We start from the raw sequence: 21,113 nt of genomic DNA, 5'->3' as shown, positions 1-21,113 counted from the left end.
TGTAAAGTTCTAAATTCATTTTTTTTAAATTAGACTAATTCAAATTTGAAAGACAAAACTATAAATTAGCAAAAAACTAAAATGACCGATCACAATTGAGTTTTTTTGTATACCAACTGTAGTGGCCTTTTTTATATGCTCCCAAAAGAGATCCTGTACCATTTTGATTACATTCAGGATATCAAAGGTCGTACAGGCCACCAAACAAATATATTTAATTTGTTTAATAGTATAAAAAGACAAAAGTGATATCTAACTATGGAAAAAAAAAGGAGCATACAAATAACATACACCCAGACACAGAAGGGTTAATTATTTAAAAAAAAAAAAAAGGAAAAAGGAAAGATGTAGGAAAGTTGAAGGTTGAGGTTCTAAATCATAGTCATGGTTCAATTGTTTTTCCTAACATATATTTCCTCTTTTTCAAAGATCTTGTACTCAATAAGCTAGAGGATATATTATTGAATAAGATCTGAATTGGGCCAAAGAATCACTTGAGGGGATTGATCCTGGACACAAAATGAACGAAGAGAATCAGCATATAATATTCAGAAGAAGATCATTCGTAGGGAAGTCGAAAAAAAAAAGAGGGCAAGAATGTCTGTTCCAGGTTTATCTCTCCGCTCTTCACTCCCTTTCGAACTCGTCAAGGTTGTCCTTGATTTTATACTATATTTATGTCAGTTCTTTCTATACATATGCTATAGTACACTCAATGAATGTGCGAGGAGGAGAACCATATAATAAGGATTTTCAGTTTACCTTTGTTAAATTCAAATGTTTTATTTTCCTATTGCTTTTATCCTAACTCATTTCAATCTCACCTAGTTGAAACATACCCTATTAAGATTGATGTCTGTATAGTCTTAACTATATCTTACCTTATCAATTTATTATTTAGTTCTATTATGTCATGTTGGACTTTTCAAGGGACGATCATCCTGGAGATACAATACAAATAAGATATTAATCCAACTCAAATAAAAAAGATTGACATCACTCTTAACTCGATTTTAAGACGATCAGTTCATGGATTTTCATCTTTATATGATATTTAACTTATTATTTTTACTCAATATAAAACTTAGACTTACATTTCAATTTCTAATATCATTAAATAAAGTCATTTCATTTTATTTTAGATAAACTATTCAAACTGTTGTAATATTAAGTTAACTTATTGTTAAAATTAATATGAACTTATTTTAGTTATATACTTTGTTTAATATATTTTCATTTTAATATAAATTTAATAGAATTCAGTTAAAAAAACTAATTTTACGCTTTTTCTTTTTATGTTAGGATTAAATTAAACCAAAACTTTAACGAGGAACTGATTACAATTTTCTATGTTAACGAAAAAACATGTTTAATCTGAATAAAAATGATTATCGACACTTTAAAATATTAATATTATTATTCATTTGTGCTTGCTTATCAATGGAAATTAACTTGACACTATTATTATTCTTGGCGTCTTTTTGTGTTTGACATCTTTCTATTTCTATCTACACATAGGCTTTACATTACTACTACGAGGGTTGACCAAACAAGTAGATTAATTTCTATTCGCCGCTAAAGCTACAGTGAAAAGCACGTTTTGCATAACGTGTAATTTAATTTTATTATTGAAACATAAAATGGGTCATATGTAACATCTTATGCAAACTGCTTGTGCGTGAATTGTAGAAATTAAATGTTTAAAAGGGACACGTTGTTAAAAATATTATCTATACCGACAAAAATGTTTGAGTGCGCGGAAATAATTTCTTTTACTAACGGTAATGTGTGAAAGTGTGAAATGTGTATTTAAAATAGAAAAATAAAAACATTGATGATGTTTAATTAGATCAACAAAATTAACCCATATGCATGCATTTTCTAAAACAGGTAATATCTTCAAGAAATCATTAATTATTTTTTAAAATTTATAACTGTTCCGGTCAAAAATTGAATATTTTGTACAGAAGACAAATTTTTTTGAATCTTTTTAACTTAACGTGAAATAAAGACTACACTGAGGTCAGAAAATCTCCCTCCCCTGACCCTGAGGGTTCATATCTTATTTATAGACAAAACAGTTATAAATATCCTAACTGACCAAAATATCTCATATAAAAATATCTTAATAAAATATCAACTAAGCCCATAGACTTTCATGAATCGGGTTGGGCCTTGAACGACCAGGACGGTACAATAACTTATTTCGTGACACTATTTTTAAGTTTATTTTAATATTATGTTATTGTTTTAAAGTTCTCATTTAAATTTCATTTTTTTAAATTAGTTTTTTATATCAAATTAACAAAATGTGTTTAAGAACGTGAGAACCTAAAAATGTGTTATTGATATGTCGGTAACATGATTTAGAGTAAGATATTCACAACACATTTGTTATATACGTAATTACTATTTTTCTTTTTTGTGAATTTGATGCAAAAAAGACTAAATTTATAATTTTAAAAAGAGTAGAATCTAAATAAAATTTTTAAAAATTGTGGAACATATTCAAATCAGTTAAATAGTTTATTCAAGTACACCTAAAATCAGAACAATTGTAAATTGGCCAGATAAAAGATTTCGTCATCAGTTATATAATAGTAACTGCTGGTTAGCTATCCAAAAATCTATATGTAAAAGGTACTTTACTTGGTTAAAATATAGGATAAATAATTTTTTTATCATTCACATTTCGTTGGGTTGGTGTGATTCGGATTTTATAATTTTTCCACCCATTAATCTAAATCAAAAACAATTTATATACAACATGTGTGTAAAGAAGAAAATAAATATCACATTATAAATATTTTAGTTTTAAATATACATTATAGATGTTGTTTAAATACTTGGAGACCAACGGCATCAAATAAAAAAGAAGATAATGAACTAACTAAACTTCAAGCCAGCTTAATTTAGAACTTATTTGGCTTGTGGAGACCTTATATTTAATCAATTATACTCAGTTTAAGAAAAGATAAAACCTTCGCAAGCGTGAGAACTTTAATAATTAAATTAAAAACTAAACAAATTAAAGGATTCATACTGCGCCTACAAGAGAATACCTAAAGATCACAAAGTATCATATTCAGTAAAATATTGTCAAAGCGTGTATGAATCTAGTTAGCTGAACGATGAGAGGTTTAAGTAATACGGATCCTAGAACTGAACCTTAACACTGTTATTGTACAAAAAATTTCCAAACGTAGCTTGTATATGATTGTTTTTAGAATAAAACTTGGATTTGGTGAAATAACAATATTGTACACACGTGCATGTTATTTTAAAGATAGCAATATATATACCAGAAGTTTTATTATAATTGGAGTTGAAATTTTACCTAATGCTCTATTTTTTTTTTTTTTGCATAAATCTTAATGATATTCAATATTAAGAGGAAACTCAAATTAATTTTAAAAACACCTGATCAATAATCTTATACAAGTTTCTTCAATTTCTTTGAATATGTACAATAAATGAGAAAAATTACATTGGCACTTTCTCTTGTTGAAATAAGGATCGGCTAGATTCGATTCACAACGTACCAACCGACAAAGTCAAAGTAGAAAGGGCGAACAAAAATTTGGTATGTAAATGAAACAAGTTTCAAAATAGAGTGTTTAAAATTTGATGATCCATGAAAGTAGTGCAAACACCATGTCCCACAAGATAATATTAACTAATAAGAGAAAGACAAAAGAGCAAAGAAAATAGAAACAAGAACGTTGATATGGCAGGTAAGATGGATTCTTATCTTATGCAGGTGGGGGATTTGAGGATCCTAGGATATATATATTAGTCAAACGGGAATCGATCAGAAACCCTAATTACCAAACCTTTGAGTGCCCCAACCAGATTACGATGAATCCTTTACACCCTACTGATGAGTTGTACTTTGAGATTACAACTGATAATTACTATTCCCTACCAATCCAAACAACCCCTCCAGAAAATCAGATCTTCTACGATCCTGTCATCGATGCTAGTGCTCCCATTCCGAGTACAGCTCAAATGGGCACTACCAAGGGCAAGCAGAGAGAAAAGTTACCAGCTTGGACAAAGGAAGATTATAAGATCACCACCATGGATGAAAACAAGAGGTGGATCCATAGAGAGACCGAGAAACAAAGAAGGCAAGAAATGACGAGGCTTTGCACCGACTTCAGATCTCTTCTGCCTCTTGAATATATTAAGGTAAAACACCATAGCTACACAGTTTTTTACCATTTTTATATCTTTTTCATTTCACTAATATAAGCCATTGAGGGAATTACAATATTATTGAGTAATTAAATTATATCTTGATGACCGTCATCAGGGAAAACGCTCAATTTCTGATCACATGCACGAGGGTACGAAATACATCAAACACCTTGAAAATAAAGTGAAAGAGTTGCAAGCAAAGAGAGACAAGTTGAAGAAGTTGTCCGATTTGAGTCCTGTTGTCTCTGATAGTGAAAGCTTTAGCACTACCCATCTTCCAATATGTGTCATTGTTCATCCTTTTCCAGGAGGTGTTCAGATTAAGTGTAGTTACAGCTTCAGAAAATATGTCTTTCCTTTGTCAAGAGTGATACATATGGTTCTTAAAGAAGGGCTTGATGTGCTCAACTGTACCTCCACCAAAACAGATGACAGCTTCATACACACTATCCGATTAGAGGTTCCATATCGATTAATTATTTTTAAGTTATCAATGAGCATGCATGGCGTATTGTGATGTCTTCAGTTAAAATTTTGATTCTTTCTGTCTTTTCATAATCTTTCTTGAAGGTTCCATATACGATGACTGGGACTGATTACACTGAACTGCAAAGGAAGCTTGTCGCAGCGATATCATCTTCATGTACAAATCTTATATTATGTGCACAAAATTTTCATTTTTTTTTTCGTCTGGTTTTGTCCGAATATTTACATGAGGAAAACTATTTTTTCATACACAGTAGAATCCTTTTATAATAATATACATCTGAATTAATAAATAATAACATTTGTTACAATTGTAGGTTCGGAGGAGATACTATCTGAATCTAAAAACTGCTGATATACTATGAAAGATGTACTGTGTGGTGATATTATTGATCTGGACAATTAGTCGCTGGTTGTCATGATCATTGGAATACTCTGAAGCGAAACCAGTTGAAAGAGTAAAGTTCAGAAATGGTAATGCGGTATTCCATGACCTCGTTTAGTTTCTTTTCTAGTGGAAATCAGAACCATGTCATGCATTGTAGTTGAATGTTTTGCAATCACTTCTGACTAGTAACGTGTTGCATTACTATCTGGTTTTGAATTTAACTGTTTTAAAGGATCATTAGTTCGTAGTATTAAAACTATTTTGGATTTGTGCTGGCTCTAATCAATTTTCTTTATTTATTTTTTTTAATCAGCCAAAGAAGAATGACATATACAAAGATGTATAGAAATTAGAAAGAAACAACCTTGGATATACCCCTAGGATAAAACAGAAAATAGAAATGAATATAAACTCACAATATTATACTAGACCACTCTCAAATACCAGCATTCTGCACTAACAAAAAAATCCGAGAATAATTCGATGTGAACCGTATCTTTTATATCCAACCACATCTATAACCTACGTACCAAGTACCCGTTTGGTTTACCATAATTTGATTAGTTAACACTAGTGACTACAATCATTAGAATTGTATATAACAGCTCAATCAACCGTCAATTAAATAATTTGACTATATATATATATATTAACACTAAACTTTATAATTCTTGCAGCATCTCCTAATTTATCTTTGATTGCAAATGTATGGGAGTTAACTGTGGCATTTGTGTTAAAATTAAGTAAACCCTAATAATTGAGTGGATGTTAATATATCTATAAATAAATTAGTTTCGACATTTTGTTTTGGGTATCCTACACAATTTAAAATGAGTTAAAATGTATTGCATATCAATTGATTGCAATATCTATCAGGGTCCATCATGCATCAAACAACTTGATTTTGATGTATGTGTTAAACTACATGGTATCCCAAATATTATTGAACTATATATTATATTATGTAATGAAATGAATACCCGAAATGGATTTGTAACCACCAAGTATAGACAAAGCAACTTAAATCAGGGAAGCAAAGATATGACAACTAAGGTAATCTTGAGAATGCTTCTTTAAGTACTTCTCCAACAGCATTATTGCAATATTTTATGAACACTGGCTTATTATTAATGAATCTACTTATCTATATTCAATTGAGGAATTAACACATGCTCGGTTAGCATATTAATTTCTGTCATATGATCTTATCCAGACCCCCCTAATCCCAACAACTATAGTATATGCAACATTTTTTTGTTTGGGGACAAGAATACACAAGTTCTTGCCCCGTCAACCCCTATTTTGTTCCCAGATATAATGAACTTATACTTACTTTCCATCATTAAAGTTCGGGATTGCAAAAGTGCCACAAACTTGCATTATTTTCATTATAACTTTTTTTTTAAATTACTAATTTTTCATTTTAAACATTATTATGTTAAGTTTTAGTGAAAATTAAGTATAAAATAATAATAAGCTGAAAGTTAATAAAAACCTAAAGTTATAAATTATTTGAAAATATTTGTATTTATGAAAAGGGCATTAATTTTTGTGACGAAAATACATAAACATCTCATTTTATGTCCTTTGAATAAAAAGTTGTAAGAATCTAAATTTAATTTAAAAAAATATCACTTTACAGTGTATTGCGTGAAAAGGATATAAAATTTATGTAAGAAAAACATAAAAAAGACTTATTGAAATAAATATTTGATAAATTAAAAATAAAAAATTATATGCACTACCTAGATAATGATCGATTTTAGTCATGAAAAAAATAATCACTATAAAAATGAATTTACATATTAATTTATGAACTATTTTTTTTTAACTAAAATAGTTTCAAAAAAATATAATTGGTTTTTAAATTGGTAACTAAAATAGTTTTAAAAAAATATAATTGATTTCTAAATTAATAACTAAAATTATTTCTATTATGAATAGGTCTCTAAATTGATCATTAACATCAGTGACATATCTTCAGCATTCTTGGAAGAGCCAAAATAATATACTAAAAAATTTATATATTTTATTATTATCATTAATATAAAATTTTTGAATATATAGTTTAATATATAGTTATAAAAGAAATCACACATTACAAAAAAAATCTTAAATAATGAAAAAATTTAATGATGAAAAATAAGTAGTCATTATATTGATCAATTTAGATGTCAACTTAGAAACTAAAAATTATTGGTAAGTAAAATAATTTTTATTATGAATAAAAATTTATAATTAATCTCTAAATTTGTAACTAAATAATTTTTATTATGAATTGGTCTCTAATTGGTCACCAAAATTAACTACCAAGGTTTTGACCACCAAAGAAATTGTTCTTTAAACATATTTTTTGTTACTAAATGAGTGGGGAATTGCATATATTACTTTTTGTAGATTTTTTTTTAAAACTTACTAATTAATCTTCTGTTTATTATCCAATGAGATGAACTTCTTATATCCCACGAATTTGTGAGGACTATTTCTCGTACATTTTTTTAAAATTTACTAATCAATTTTTTTCTTTCATCCAATGTGATTTATTTCTTGTGTACATTGAATTTGATATAAGTTACACAAATCAACCTTTATTGGTTGCACTAGGTGACTGACTTGAACAAAAAATAGGTTAAATCATATATGCGATCGATGAACAATGAACAAATGTGTGAGGAACTACATATTACTTTTTGTACATTTTTTTAAACTTACTAATCAATTTCTATTTGTTACCCAATGGAATGTACTTCTTATATACCACAAATGTGTGAGGAAGGAACTGCGTATTACTTTTGGTACAATTTTTAAAAATTTATTAATCAATCTTTTTTTGTCATCATCCAATGGGATGTACTTCTTATGTACATTGGATTTGATTATAAGTTACACAAATCAATCCTTATTGCTTGTACTAGGTGGCTGACTTAAACAAAAATGAGTAAAATCATATCTACGATCTAAGTGGGGAACAATGAATAAATGAGTGAGGAATTGCATATTAGTTTTTGTACATTTTTTTTAAACTTAATAATCAATCTTTTGTTTGTTATTCAATGGGATGTACTTCTTATATATCACGAATTTGTGAGGAGCTGCGTATTTTTTAAAAGTTACTAATCAATCTTTTTATTTTCATCCAATGTGATTTAGTTCTTATGTACATTGAATTTGAATATAAATTACACAAATCAACCCTTATTGCTTGCACTAGGTGGCTGGCTTGAACAAGAAATAAGTTAGATCAGATATGCGATCTAAGTGAGGAACAAGGAACAAGGAACAAATGAATGGGGAACTGCATATTACTTTTTATACATTTTTTTAAACTTACTAATCAATCTTCTGTTTGTTATCTAATGCGATGTACTTCTTTTATCCCACAAATTTATATTTATTGAGGAGATGCGTATTACTTTTCGTATAATTTTTAAAAATTTACTAACTAATATTTTTTTTCATCCAATGGATGTACTTCTTATGTACATTGAATTTGATTATAAGTTACACAAATAACTCTTATTGCTTGCATTAGGTGGCTGACTTGAAAAAAAAAGTTAAATCAGATATACGATCTAAATGGGGAACAATGAACAAATAAGTGAAAAACTGCATATGAGTTTTTTATAAACTTACTAATCAATCTTATTCCATTTGTTTTCCAATGTACTTTTTATATACCATGAATTTGTGAGGAATTGCGTATTACTTCTTGTACAATGTATTAATCAATCTGTTTTTGTCATCCAATAAGATGTACTTCTTATGTAACTTGAATTTGATTATAAATTACACAATCTTTTTGTCCTCCAATGAGATATATTTCTTATTTACCTTGAATTTGATTATAAATTCCAAAAGTTAAACTTTATTAATGCTGGCCTGAAGAAAATAAAAAAGAAGGTAAAAAATGTTTCACGAGGAGAAGGAAGATGAAAGAAAATATATAAAAGAAAACAGTCGTTCTGAAAAGTTTTTTTCAAAATACATTTCTTATGTTTTAGAAAATGCTTTCCCAAACATATTTCATATATATATATATATATATATATATATATATATATATATATATATATATATATATATATATATATATATATATATATATATATTCTGAAAAGGCATTTTGAGTTCTGGAAAAAAAATTAAAAAATCTCATTCTGAAGAATTTATTCAAAACACATTTCACATCATTCAGAAATTTTATTCGAAAAAACATATTCTGAAAATTTCAATGAAATTTTCATTTAAGAAATTTTATTCTGAAAATATTGCTTCGAAAATTCCGAATAGCTTTCAGTATATATAATTTGGAATTCACTTTTCTTTTATGGAAAATGAAATGATCATTTCAAAAATATGAGAAAGTGCACGAGAATATGGTGGGGTGCAGAAGGCAAAAGCTTATATCGGTCATGATACAAACCCATATTACGAGATAGGATCCAAACCTCTTTTATGATAAAACCAAGACCATAAACATCTATTGCCTAAAAATATCAAACGTTTTAATTTGCTGCATTCATCTAACATAATTTTTGTTGATGCAGCTCAACTTAATTTCTTTTTACCTATGTTAGACAGATCAATTTTTTTTCTCAACAATGGAGAACGTAATTATTTTCAATACTCAAGAACTAATCAGTTTTAATTTGTCTTTTACTTCGTATTATCTTTCGTCACTAAAGTTTGTTTATTTCCAAAACTTAATCCGTGTGCTATAAATATAGTTATTAGAAAAAGCTTTTAAAACGTTGATATGGAATACCAAGAAAAAATATAGAATGCTATTCCAATAATTCAATCTTATCCTTGACCTTATAATAAGATACATTTACATATGATGAATGAGAAAATTACCTACTGAATCTATATTGTACAGGTCATAAATTGACATATTACTTACCTTGATTAGCCAATAATAATTAAGATAATCTATGATGTTCGTAATATAGGATATGAAAACAAGAAAATATGAGGAAAAGCACATTTGGAAAAGTCTAAATGTGAAAAATGTATTGAATACATCAACAAAATTGTACTTTTTTTATTCGGAAAAAGAAATAAAATTATCGGGTGCTAAAATATTACAAGAATTCACACAATAATTAACACATCGAGCCAGAGTCCTTGCTTACAAATTTGAATTAATTATAACAAGATAAAATTTAAGAAGTTGACTCAAAATGAAAGATGATAGAGAGGAATAAAATATGAGAAATTATTGACATATTTAGAAAGTAATTTCAAACAAGTTATTTTAATTATGCGTTAATTACTAATTATATTTATAATTTTTTCTAAACATCATTTATTATTTGGATAATGGAAGGATGATAGAGAGGAATAAAATATGAGAAATTATTGACATATTTAGAAATTAATTTCAAACAAGTTATTTTAATTATGCGTTAATTACTAATTATATTTATAATTTTTTCTAAACATAATTTATTATTTGGATAATGGAAGGAAAAAATTATTGATGTCATTACGTGTATACACGAAATTAAAGTATATAAATAGAAAAATCATATTTCTTTTATTTAGTTAAAAATGAGAGAGACATGAAATTTTATTTTAAAACTAAAGAAGTATTTTAATTTTCTCTTTATTTTGTGCTGCATTTTTTTTAACCTTGAAAAAATGAGAAAATTAATGCTAGTATGAAACTATTTCAATCGGACTGTGTGTAGTGGACTGTGTAGTGGACGGAAGTAAAATTAATACAAATAGGACAGAGATATAATAGAAATATTATATTTTATTGTTTCATTCAGAAGAAAAAAAAAAACTTTTAGGGGAAAATTAGAAAATATTAATTTTTTAAATTAAAATGAAATGGGATTTTTTTTGTTTAGAATATAACACAATTTTGAAGAATATAAGGAAGATTATGTTAAGGAAAGTACATATATGAAAAATTACATTTTTAATTAGTATAAATATTTTCAGATAATTTATTTTGTCATTCGTCTAAATAATTCGTCTTCTTTTTGTATAATTACTCGTATAGTACCCAGTTTGGGGCTAATGTGTCAAATAGGTACCCGATTTTAAAAAAAGTGTCAATTACATCTCAACTTTTAAAATTTGCTTCAATTAGGTCCCTTTCAGACAGAGTTGACTAACGCCGTTAGTCAACGTGCCACGTGTCAATATGTGGTTTTTCTATTTTTTTAAAAAAAAATTAATTTTTTTAATTTTTAAAAAAAAAATAAAAATGCCACGTGTCAAGGTCCTGTGTGTGACACGTGGCATTGTCAGTGCCACGTGGCATTGTAATACCACGTGTCTGTGTCACTATCAGATGTCATTATGTTGATTTCGATTTAGTCCCCATATATGTCTTTTTGTTTCAATTTAGTACCTAAGTATGTCTATGTGATTCAATTTTGTCCCAATTTTTTTTAATAATTAAAATATTTTTGTAATCCATTTTTTATAAGATTAAAAATAATTAAGTATAAATATTTTTACAAAATTAAGTACTAATATTTATAATATTTATAATATTTATTAAGTACTCATGTTTTGTTAATTTTTATTTTTTTTCAAAATAGAACAATATTGTCTCTTACTAATTTTAAATCAAAATTTCTATTGGTATGAATGTTATACTATTTTTTTTATTAAAAATGACTTAATAAAATGACTTTTACTACTAAATTTTAATATAAATATCAAATACTTATTTTTTGTAAAACTTTTATACTTAATTACTTTTAATTTTATAAAAAAATATTTTAATTATTAAAAAATATTAGGTCAAAATTGAATCAAATACACATAAGTAGGTACTAAATTGAAACGAAAAAACATAGATGAGGACTAAATCGAAATCAACACAATGACATCTGATAGTGATACTGACATGTGGCATTGCAATGCCACGTGGTACTGATAATGCCACGTGTCACACACAGGGACTTGACACGTGGCATTTTTATTTTTTTTTAAATTAAAAAAAATTTAAATAAAAAAAATACAGATTGACACGTGGTACGTTGACTAACGGCGTTAGTTAACTCTGTTTGAAAGAGACCTAATTGAAACAATATTTAAAAATTGGGATGCAATTGACACTTTTTTAAAACCGGGTACCTGTTTGACACAATAACCCCAAACTGGGTACTATACGAGTAATTAAACCCTTCTTTTTTATATTATATTTTTATCCATTCAAACTAATACACCTTTTCCACTCTATTTGTATCATTTTATTTTATTTTACTTTATATTATTTTCATTGTTAATAAAAAAAATGGAACGGGGTTACATAATTTGTTCGAAACTCGGATTTTTAAAAAATAAAGTGAAAGGATGTTAATAATTTTTAATAGCTGCAATTAATATATTGGTAAAGTATACCACGATGTTTATTTTTTAAGTACTATATACTGCTAAAATATCTTATTAAGGTAAAGATTATATATATTTTCACGTCACATTAAATTCATGCTACTATTACAAGTTCACTCCCACCTACTATTACAAGGTCAATGATAGAGATGACAAATAAATATCTTCTGTGAGTATTATCCGAATTTGTTCTCGTTTTAATGGAGAATTTTCATATTGACTGGATATGGATATGAAAAATCCCCCTGACTTTTTCGATTGGTAGAGTGATGGGTATGAAAATGTACATATCGCTATCATAATACTTGTCCCCACCATTTATTTCTCATTGTTTAAATTATTAAAATATTCACAATTAATTAAGTAACTATATATATATATATATATATACTTTCTATTTTTTTATTTCTCTTAGTTATTTGGTTTGTCATAAAAGTCATTTGCATCTCCAATATATTTTTCTTCTTATCATAACCTTTATATAATTATGTTAAAATGATGTATATCAATTAAAAAATAAAGTTATGTCTCACATTTGAATATTTCTATTATTTTTTAATATGTTTATTTATTGTAGATTTTCTTTTCACATGAGAATGTTTAATATTCTCGATTTCAGTGTTCATAATATAAACCTTTCACTTACTAGGTAATATAAAAAAAATTACTTATTATTATTCATTTTTGTTTCATTTGAATAACTCTTTTGTTTCACTAAAATAATTTTTCGTTATTTCTAAACCATTGAGTATATATTTTGATATTTGAAAAGTTTTCTTATATCTCTAAAATATTTTTCATCTTATCATACCCTTAATTATACATTTATTTTTCTTTGTGCGATTTCTTTCGATAGTCTCTCAAATTGTTTCTAAGACACACATTTGTTAATTTTTTAATATTTTTATTTGTTGTTTTTTTCATCATGTAGAATATTATTTCGATATATTTTATCTAATTACTTTTTATTTTCTAACTCATTATCAATCGTACTCAAATTTTCTCACTATAACTGTATAAATAACTTTTATTTACTACAATATAAAAATTTAATGTAATTGTCATGAATAACTTTTTATCACCATCCAACATATATTGGAGTTCAAAAGATACAAGATCTATGTCAAAATTTTATTATTATGTTTATTAGTTGTTCTTTCGTCATTTTGATCAAATGATGTATTATAACTTTTATTAGTGTATAAAAAAGAGATTCATTAGAATTTAAAAATTTGAAGTAAATAAACATTTAAAATATATTTTAATTTTAATATTTGTTTTCCTTTTATTTTTTTTAAAAATATTTTTAAATTTTATCAACTAAGTTTCATTAATGTTTGCAAATTTAATAAATGTTTTGGTTTTCATGAAATTTTATTTGGTATTCTAATCTAAAATGTAAATAATTATAATTTATTTCAAAGTATTTGATATCGAAGAAACAATCATTCTCTTAATATTGAATATTTGATAATATTATATTTCCTTTACAATAATTTTTTATTATTTTATAAAAATTAATTAAAATTAATATTGAAGTAGTAAGAAAACGGGTACAAGTATGGATACGAAATTATACTGGTTAAGGATATGGATGGGATAAAAATTTGAAACCCGTTAAATTTGAGTATGAGGATGAAGATGAATTTTTTCTAAGGTTAAATATATTTTTGGTCCCTTAACTTTTAGTTTAGTGAAAATTAGAATTAGTCTTTCTTTGATACTTTAGACCAATCTAGTTTCTCATCTTTAATAAATGGGTGAGTTTAGTCATTTTAACCAAATTTTGCTAAGTTTATTTAATATTTTAAATACGTTTTTAAGTAAACATTGAAACGGCCAAAATGAGTTAAATGATGTAAACAACTCAAATACTATCATGAAATGCGTTTAAAACGTCAAATAAACTTGAAAAAATTTGGTTAAAAAAACTAAATACACACATTTCCAAAATTAATGAACTAAATTAGTTTAAAATTTCAATAAAAAAATATTTCTAATTTCCACAAAAAATTAAGAAAACAAAAACATATTTCACCCTTTATAAATTAGCATAACACGTACCGCACCTTGTCGATCCCTGCTCAAAAGGAACAACATTAATGTCATCGGTAATTGTTTTATTATTGTAATAGCTTTAATGCACAACGGTCTTCCTTTTTGCAGTCAAACAGTATATTTATAGGATAGTTTAGTTTTCAAGTAGGGTGGTTTAAATTTAATAGTATCTTTATCAATTTAAATTAAATTACACGCAATGTTTTCTGTGTTAATTTAAACAATTTCTTAAACAAATATTCTCTTTATTTTCGTGCGGCCCAATGCTTATTATAATGAAGATATAATTTGAAGATTAAACCTTAAAAAACAGGTTCAGATAAGAACAACAACGAAACGATCAACTAAAAGCTAATGATAAAACTGTTTTCAGTAATTTTATTTTAGAAAAAATTGTATTGCTTACATCAAACTCCTCATTGGACCCCAATTTTCATAGAACTTGTCCCAAAAGCACAATTATGGACTATTCTTTTCTTATTATGAACGAGCAATTGCTAACCGTCTCTGATTAAGACTTTTTGTCAACTAGTTACAACCCCAACATATTTTACACTTTCATTAGCTTTGTACCACCATTTTTAAATTGTTCTACTAGAAAGAACCAAACAATTACCTATACTTTGATTGCTTGCATCATTATCCTTTTAAATTACCATTAATACAATATATACAGAAGCAATTACATTTTTCTCAAAAAATATATTATCTGAAATAAGATAGTTGATTTATCGAGGAAACATAAAAAAAAAAAGGAGTAAATTAAAAAAGTTGTAAAAATTTAAGGCAAGAATCACATAACTCTTGAATAAAACGTTGAAGAATGTGTTCCTCCGACAGGAATATATATAAAGGTGTGAAATTTTCAATGGAAATTTGGGTTGAGAAAAGCTTGTAAACACTAGCATACACCCATTTGATTATATAATACTCACTGAATTCGGTTCTGTTCAAAGTCCTTGACTTCCAAGGCAGCAGCCATTTGTCGTAATCTTATTACTTCTTAATTCTTATATTGTTTCTTTGCATTTGCCGATATCTTTTGGTTCTTTCCTCTCAAATCTATTTTTTCTCTTCTTCCCACTTTCCCTCGAAATTTTCCGTCAATTTTCCAGTTGTGAATTCCTAGAGAGACAAAGAAATGAAGTTTAAATGTTTCAGCTGTTTTCTTTGTGATAAAGAGCAATCCGAGATGCAGTAAGCATTCATCAAATTAATTCATATCATGTCCACAAATTTGTGATGATAATCGTCCATATTTTGAGTTACGTATTTTATTTTTCTGCAGAAACGGCAGAGAGAAGAAGAAAAGGGACTATCCATGGGAAATATACACCTTGAAGGAATTGCTTCGTGCAACAAATAATTTTCATCAAGATAACAAGATAGGAGAGGGTGGCTTTGGAAGTGTTTATTGGGGTCGAACAAGTAAAGGGGTTGAGGCAATTATATTCATACAGATATATAATATATTTCTTTAAAATTTTGAGTATTTGATTTATTTCCGATAAACCTTGTCTTAATTTGAAGTATGAGATATTTGTTTGTAATGTATTGTAATGAACGAACTTTGCAGATCGCAGTAAAGCGGTTGAAGACGATGACTGCAAAGGCAGAGATGGAGTTTGCGGTGGAAGTGGAAGTACTGGGAAGGGTGAGGCATAAGAATTTGTTGGGGTTGCGTGGATTCTATGCAGGAGGTGATGAAAGGTTGATTGTGTATGATTACATGCCTAATCACAGTTTGCTGAATCATTTGCATGGTCAACTTGCCAAAGATTGTTTGTTAGATTGGCCTAGAAGAATGAACATAGCAATTGGAGCAGCTGAAGGCTTGGTGTATGTGCTCCTTTCACCTCTCATTAATCCTTAAACTTGTTTGTTTGAGATTATATATGACATTGAAATCATTAAACTATGTGTTTTTGTTTGGTTAAGGTATTTGCACCACGAGGCAAATCCTCACATCATTCATAGAGACATAAAGGCAAGCAATGTTCTTTTGGACTCTGAATTTGAAGCGAAGGTTGCTGATTTTGGGTTTGCTAAGCTGATACCAGAGGGTGTGAGCCATCTGACAACAAGGGTTAAAGGCACTCTTGGATATTTGGCTCCAGAATATGCCATGTGGGGGAAGGTTTCTGAGAGCTGTGATGTTTACAGTTTTGGGATTTTGCTTTTGGAGATTGTGAGTGCCAAGAAGCCAATTGAGAAACTCCAAGGAGGAGTGAAAAGGGATATAGTTCAGTGGGTTACACCTCATGTTCAAAAGGGTAACTTCACTCATATTGTTGATTCAAAATTAAAGGGACGATTTGATTTAGAGCAGTTGAAATCTGTGATCATGATAGCTGTAAGGTGCACAGAAAGTAATCCAGAAAAAAGGCCTAGCATGGTAGAGGTGGTGGAGTGGCTCAAGGGTGGCATTGGAAGAAGAAAAGAGATTCTTCCAACTTTAAGTCACACCAATGGAGATGATAAATATGAAGAAAACTACGGAGAGATTAGAAGAACACAGTCCAGGTTGAAAATACCAAGTGATGATGATAAACTTAGAATAAGATAAACTCTTGCTTTGTAACTGAAATTTTTAATAATTCTTCTTATTAATCACGGAATCAGTGATGGATATTCAATATATTTGGTGAAAAGTTGTTAATTTCATAGTGTTGTGTATTTTTACTACCCAGTACTACAATTGTTACAACTCGTATATATATTTTCCCATTTTATTTCTCATAATAACAATTTATTTCACGTTTTTCTTTTCTTTTCTACCAAATTTTGCTATAAAAATTTTAAATAAAAAATATCATCATTTTATCTTATTTACAAATGTTTGTGTATTTACTGGCTGATATGTTCATATCATTATTTTACCATCTCTTATATTCTAAAATGTTGTTTTCATGACTATGTAACACACACACACGCAATGAATATAATAAGCAATAGACAACACATACCTGCTAAAGTATGCTTAATTTATAATATTTTAATGGATCCTTGTGTGAATGGACATAAATTAGTTAGATCTAAAATACTTAATTCCAGACTAGAGTTCCTTATCTTATTTTAATGTATAATAATTTTATTTAGATGGGATTATGAAATGATATAATTTTGTGGTAATAACATTATTTAGATCTTATACAATACTATTTATAATAATAAAGAACCATTTTTAAAGACATTATCTCTTCAAAATGTTTAAGAATACAACTTACAAGCAGAATAAACACAAGAATGTTATTTAGTACCAATTGTTTATATTTGGACAAAATTATTAATGGATTAGCTTTTTTTTGTTTAATGACAATAGAGAGTAGAACAAATCATAGGACGGGGTATAATAAAAAATCCATCATTTATTTTTAAATTTTTTATACTTGAAGAAAAAAAGAAAAAAAGCAAATAATTAATATTTTTACAATAAAAACTAAACTGGCATGAGAGTGCTCGGCAAATGAAATACAGTAGTGGTGTTTACAGGAATGAGCGATTCTTAAATTTGATTTCATTCAAGTCAATATAACAAGTTCGGGTTTCTTTTTATTATTTGGGTCAAATTCAACTATTTTTGTCCAAGTCATTCCGTATATTTTGGGTCACGAACTTGAATTTTAATACCAAATTGTCACGTTCATATATATATATATATATAATATTTATTTAAGTTTGCATATTAATTTAGAAAATTTAATGCAAATTTAATTGGGGTGTAGAATTATGAAATTTTAAAAGATATAAGTTACATGGAGGAACTTATTACTGTATTTTATTCATATTCTCTTTTTCTATATATAACAAAATGTATAAGAATATAAAATATTTACAATATCTCAATTTTTATTTCTTAATTCTAAAATAGTAATTAATTTCTAAAATTGAAAAATATTTTTTAGGAAAATATTTCTTAAAAACTAATTTTAAAAAAATTTATTAAATAAATATTCTCAAAATGAGTCATATAATAAATCCTATAAGAGATCAAGCAAATCATGAATGAGATTGTCTACATGAGCCTATGATTAAATTTGATTATAGCAAATTTGCAATCGGTATGGAAGAAGTTGAAGTTAACAAATGTAATGTCATCTTTAAATCATGAGAAAGTGTTATTAACATTGATATCAATATGAGCAAGCTGAAGAATTCCCCTTAGTTATTACCTAAAATATGTTAAATCAAGTTCAAGGTACGTTATTCACTCTTAATCGCATTTTACATTTTACAAAATGGTTAATAGCAATCACACAACGAATCAAAAATAGTTGTCAAATGATTTTATATGTTTTTTTTTGTTGAAAATAAAGTCGCAAAATTATTGATCCGAGAATTTCGCTTTTCCAAATGCAGATTTAGACAAAATGCGGGCTTAAATAAGTGTAAACTTAAGCGAATGTCTAATATATTTCTCTTTTTTGTATCCACATTTTATAATTCCAATTATATTTTTTATAATATAATTATTTGTTAAATTTTTAAAAATTAATTATTTCTTTTACACGTTTCCTATAAAACTGTTTATTTTTTCTCATTTTTTTTTCTTAATTGTATTATTTTCTCATCTTCTCTCAATTATTTTTTTTATTTTTAATAAATATAAATTTATTTTATATATTAGATTAATAACATTACAATATCATTACCTACTTATATAATAATTTTATGTATACATAAAATGCATACATGCAAGTACGATAATTTATCGCTGGTATATATGAGGTTACTCAATCTTTGAATATATTGTTTTAAACATTTTTTCTCGTCACCAACATCAAATTTTTTGACGGAGAAAAAAATCTTATGAGAGTGATAAAGAAGAATACAAAAAATGACTGAGTGAAATAAATAGTGTTTTTTAAAATAAAATGTGACCGGAGATAATTTTTTGCTCTAGCAATCTTGCAGTCTTCGTGATTATGGTGAGCGTTGTGATATTTTGATCCAACTATTTGTTTATTTTGAATATTAAAACTTATAAAATAATATGTTATTCTAATATTTTTATAATGTTTTATTATTTAATTAATATATTTATTAATCTATGGTCAATTCTACACAATTGAAATCAATAGCCGCGATCTAGTGGTTGGATTTGTGTAACTGGTTTTAGAGTCCAAATCTTACCATCCTTATTCTACGGAGAAAATAAATCAGTCTCAATTTGTCTACGTGGGTGCCAACTTTAAATTAGACTAAAACATTATTTGTGACTTTTTTCTTTTGTCCTGTACCTGGCGTCAACCACAGACGCACCCAGGACCACGTTGCAGAAGCTCCAAGTAGACACCACTTTCCTTCACTTATCTAACATCAGATTCTACTAAAATTAAATAATAGATGTGTACGTACTTTTGCATGTATATACATAAACATCTCATTTTGCGAAACTATAACGTTTTCCTATTATATATATAACACTCCGTTTCAACTTTGAAGCAGACAATCAGGAATTTATATCAGCCATGATACTACTCACAATGGTTACTGCGTTCTCCATATATCTGATTCTCATCCATGCATCAATGCTTGCTAACTCAGCCATGGATCCCTACAAAGCCCTCAACATCATCCTCAACCCAAACGGCACCCTCACACGCTTAAGCATTCCGCCGCAAAGCCCTCCCTCACCAGATCCCTCGCTCCCTACACCGGTTCTCTCCAAAGACCTCCCCATCAACAAATTCAACCACACCTGGGCGCGGATCTACCTACCCCACAAAGCACTCCATCATTCCCCCAGACCCAAACTACCCCTCATCGTCTTCTACCACGGCGGAGGCTTCATCTTCGACAGTCCAGCCTCCATTTACTCCCACGACTTCTGCATCAGAATGACCAACGCCACGCAGTCCGTCGTCGTTTCGGTCGATTACCGCCTCGCCCCGGAGCACCGCCTCCCCGCCGCCTACGAAGACTCCGTGGAGGCGCTGCACTGGATCAAAGCCTCCAACGACGCCTGGTTGCGCCACGCCGATTACTCCCGCTGCTATCTGATGGGGGAGAGCGCCGGGGGGAACATTGCCTACACGGTGGGTCTACGTGCGGCGGCGGAGGTTGATAAGTTGAAACCGTTGAAGATTAAAGGGTTGATATTGATTCAACCGTTTTTTGGTGGGAGGAAGAGGAGTCCATCAGAGATAAGGCTTGCCGAGAAGACCATTATACCTTTGCTCATCACAGATCTGATATGGAAACTGTCGCTGCCCGTTGGCGCTGACCGTGATCACCCGTATTCAAATCCAACTGTTAACGGTGGAGATAAGATTTTGGATAAGTTTAAGGTATATGGGTGGAGGGTTGCGGTGTTTGGGTGTGAAGGGGACGTACTGGTGGACCGCGAGAGAGAGCTGGTGAAATTGCTTGAGCAGAAGGGCGTGCACGTGGTCGGAAAGTTTTATGAAGGGGGTCGACATGGCATCTTTGTCGGTGACCCTTCCATGTCTGTCCAAGTCTTTCGTTTACTTAAAACTCTTCACTGATTACATGACTGATCAGTTACCTTGCCACATTAATAAACCAATGTTTTTCGTGTTTTATGCACCCAATGTTTAGTAAACCAAACAGAAATGTTTCTTTGACACCCAAATTATTTATCTCACTGTTGTCGTCAACA

The 21,113-nt window shown here is 28.4% G+C and overlaps 2 protein-coding genes and 1 pseudogene across 3 annotated transcripts; all 3 read left to right on the top strand.

The window, feature by feature from the left end:
• Positions 1-3,773: 3,773 nt before the first annotated feature.
• LOC114192242 (transcription factor bHLH36-like) lies at positions 3,774-5,333 on the top strand. The gene is made up of 4 exons (XM_028081901.2): positions 3,774-4,191; positions 4,316-4,660; positions 4,771-4,843; positions 5,004-5,333. The coding sequence occupies exons 1-4, from the start codon at positions 3,859-3,861 to the stop codon at positions 5,039-5,041; spliced, it is 789 nt and encodes a 262-aa protein (XP_027937702.1). The 5' UTR covers positions 3,774-3,858; the 3' UTR covers positions 5,042-5,333.
• A 10,049-nt stretch (positions 5,334-15,382) lies between these two features.
• Positions 15,383-17,204, top strand: LOC114192145 (PTI1-like tyrosine-protein kinase At3g15890). Of its 2 annotated transcripts, none has more exons than XM_028081763.2 (4): positions 15,383-15,688; positions 15,780-15,927; positions 16,068-16,330; positions 16,430-17,204. In XM_028081763.2, exons 1-4 carry the CDS (start codon positions 15,633-15,635, stop codon positions 17,055-17,057), a joined length of 1,095 nt encoding a protein of 364 aa, XP_027937564.1. In that variant the 5' UTR covers positions 15,383-15,632; the 3' UTR covers positions 17,058-17,204. The 2 variants fall into 2 exon arrangements, with proteins under 2 accessions (XP_027937564.1, XP_027937563.1); XM_028081762.2 differs by having other exon boundaries at positions 15,780-15,933.
• A 2,529-nt stretch (positions 17,205-19,733) lies between these two features.
• On the top strand, positions 19,734-21,111 carry LOC114192364 (carboxylesterase 1 pseudogene; annotated as a pseudogene).
• The last annotated feature ends 2 nt before the right edge of the window (positions 21,112-21,113 follow it).

The sequence above is a fragment of the Vigna unguiculata genome, chromosome 7 (assembly GCF_037176805.1).
Source record: "Vigna unguiculata cultivar grain cowpea cultivar isolate G323 ecotype 2 chromosome 7, ASM3717680v1, whole genome shotgun sequence".
NCBI classification, from domain to species: domain Eukaryota; kingdom Viridiplantae; phylum Streptophyta; class Magnoliopsida; order Fabales; family Fabaceae; genus Vigna; species Vigna unguiculata.
The sequence above is the reverse complement of the archived record's forward strand: the minus strand, read 5'-3'. Positions and strand labels throughout refer to the sequence as shown.

Bases quoted from the DNA above. Each gene is read 5' to 3' on its own strand.
- LOC114192242 (XM_028081901.2), top strand. From the start codon at position 3,859: ATGAATCCTTTACACCCTACTGATGAGTTGTACTTTGAGATTACAACT. The intron at 4,661-4,770 runs GTTCCATATCGA...TCTTTCTTGAAG, and splicing joins TACACACTATCCGATTAGAG to GTTCCATATACGATGACTGG. The intron at 4,844-5,003 runs GTACAAATCTTA...TTACAATTGTAG, and splicing joins CGCAGCGATATCATCTTCAT to GTTCGGAGGAGATACTATCT.
- LOC114192145 (XM_028081762.2), top strand. From the start codon at position 15,633: ATGAAGTTTAAATGTTTCAGCTGTTTTCTTTGTGATAAAGAGCAATCC. The intron at 15,934-16,067 runs GCAATTATATTC...CGAACTTTGCAG, and splicing joins GAACAAGTAAAGGGGTTGAG to ATCGCAGTAAAGCGGTTGAA. The intron at 16,331-16,429 runs GTATGTGCTCCT...TGTTTGGTTAAG, and splicing joins GGAGCAGCTGAAGGCTTGGT to GTATTTGCACCACGAGGCAA.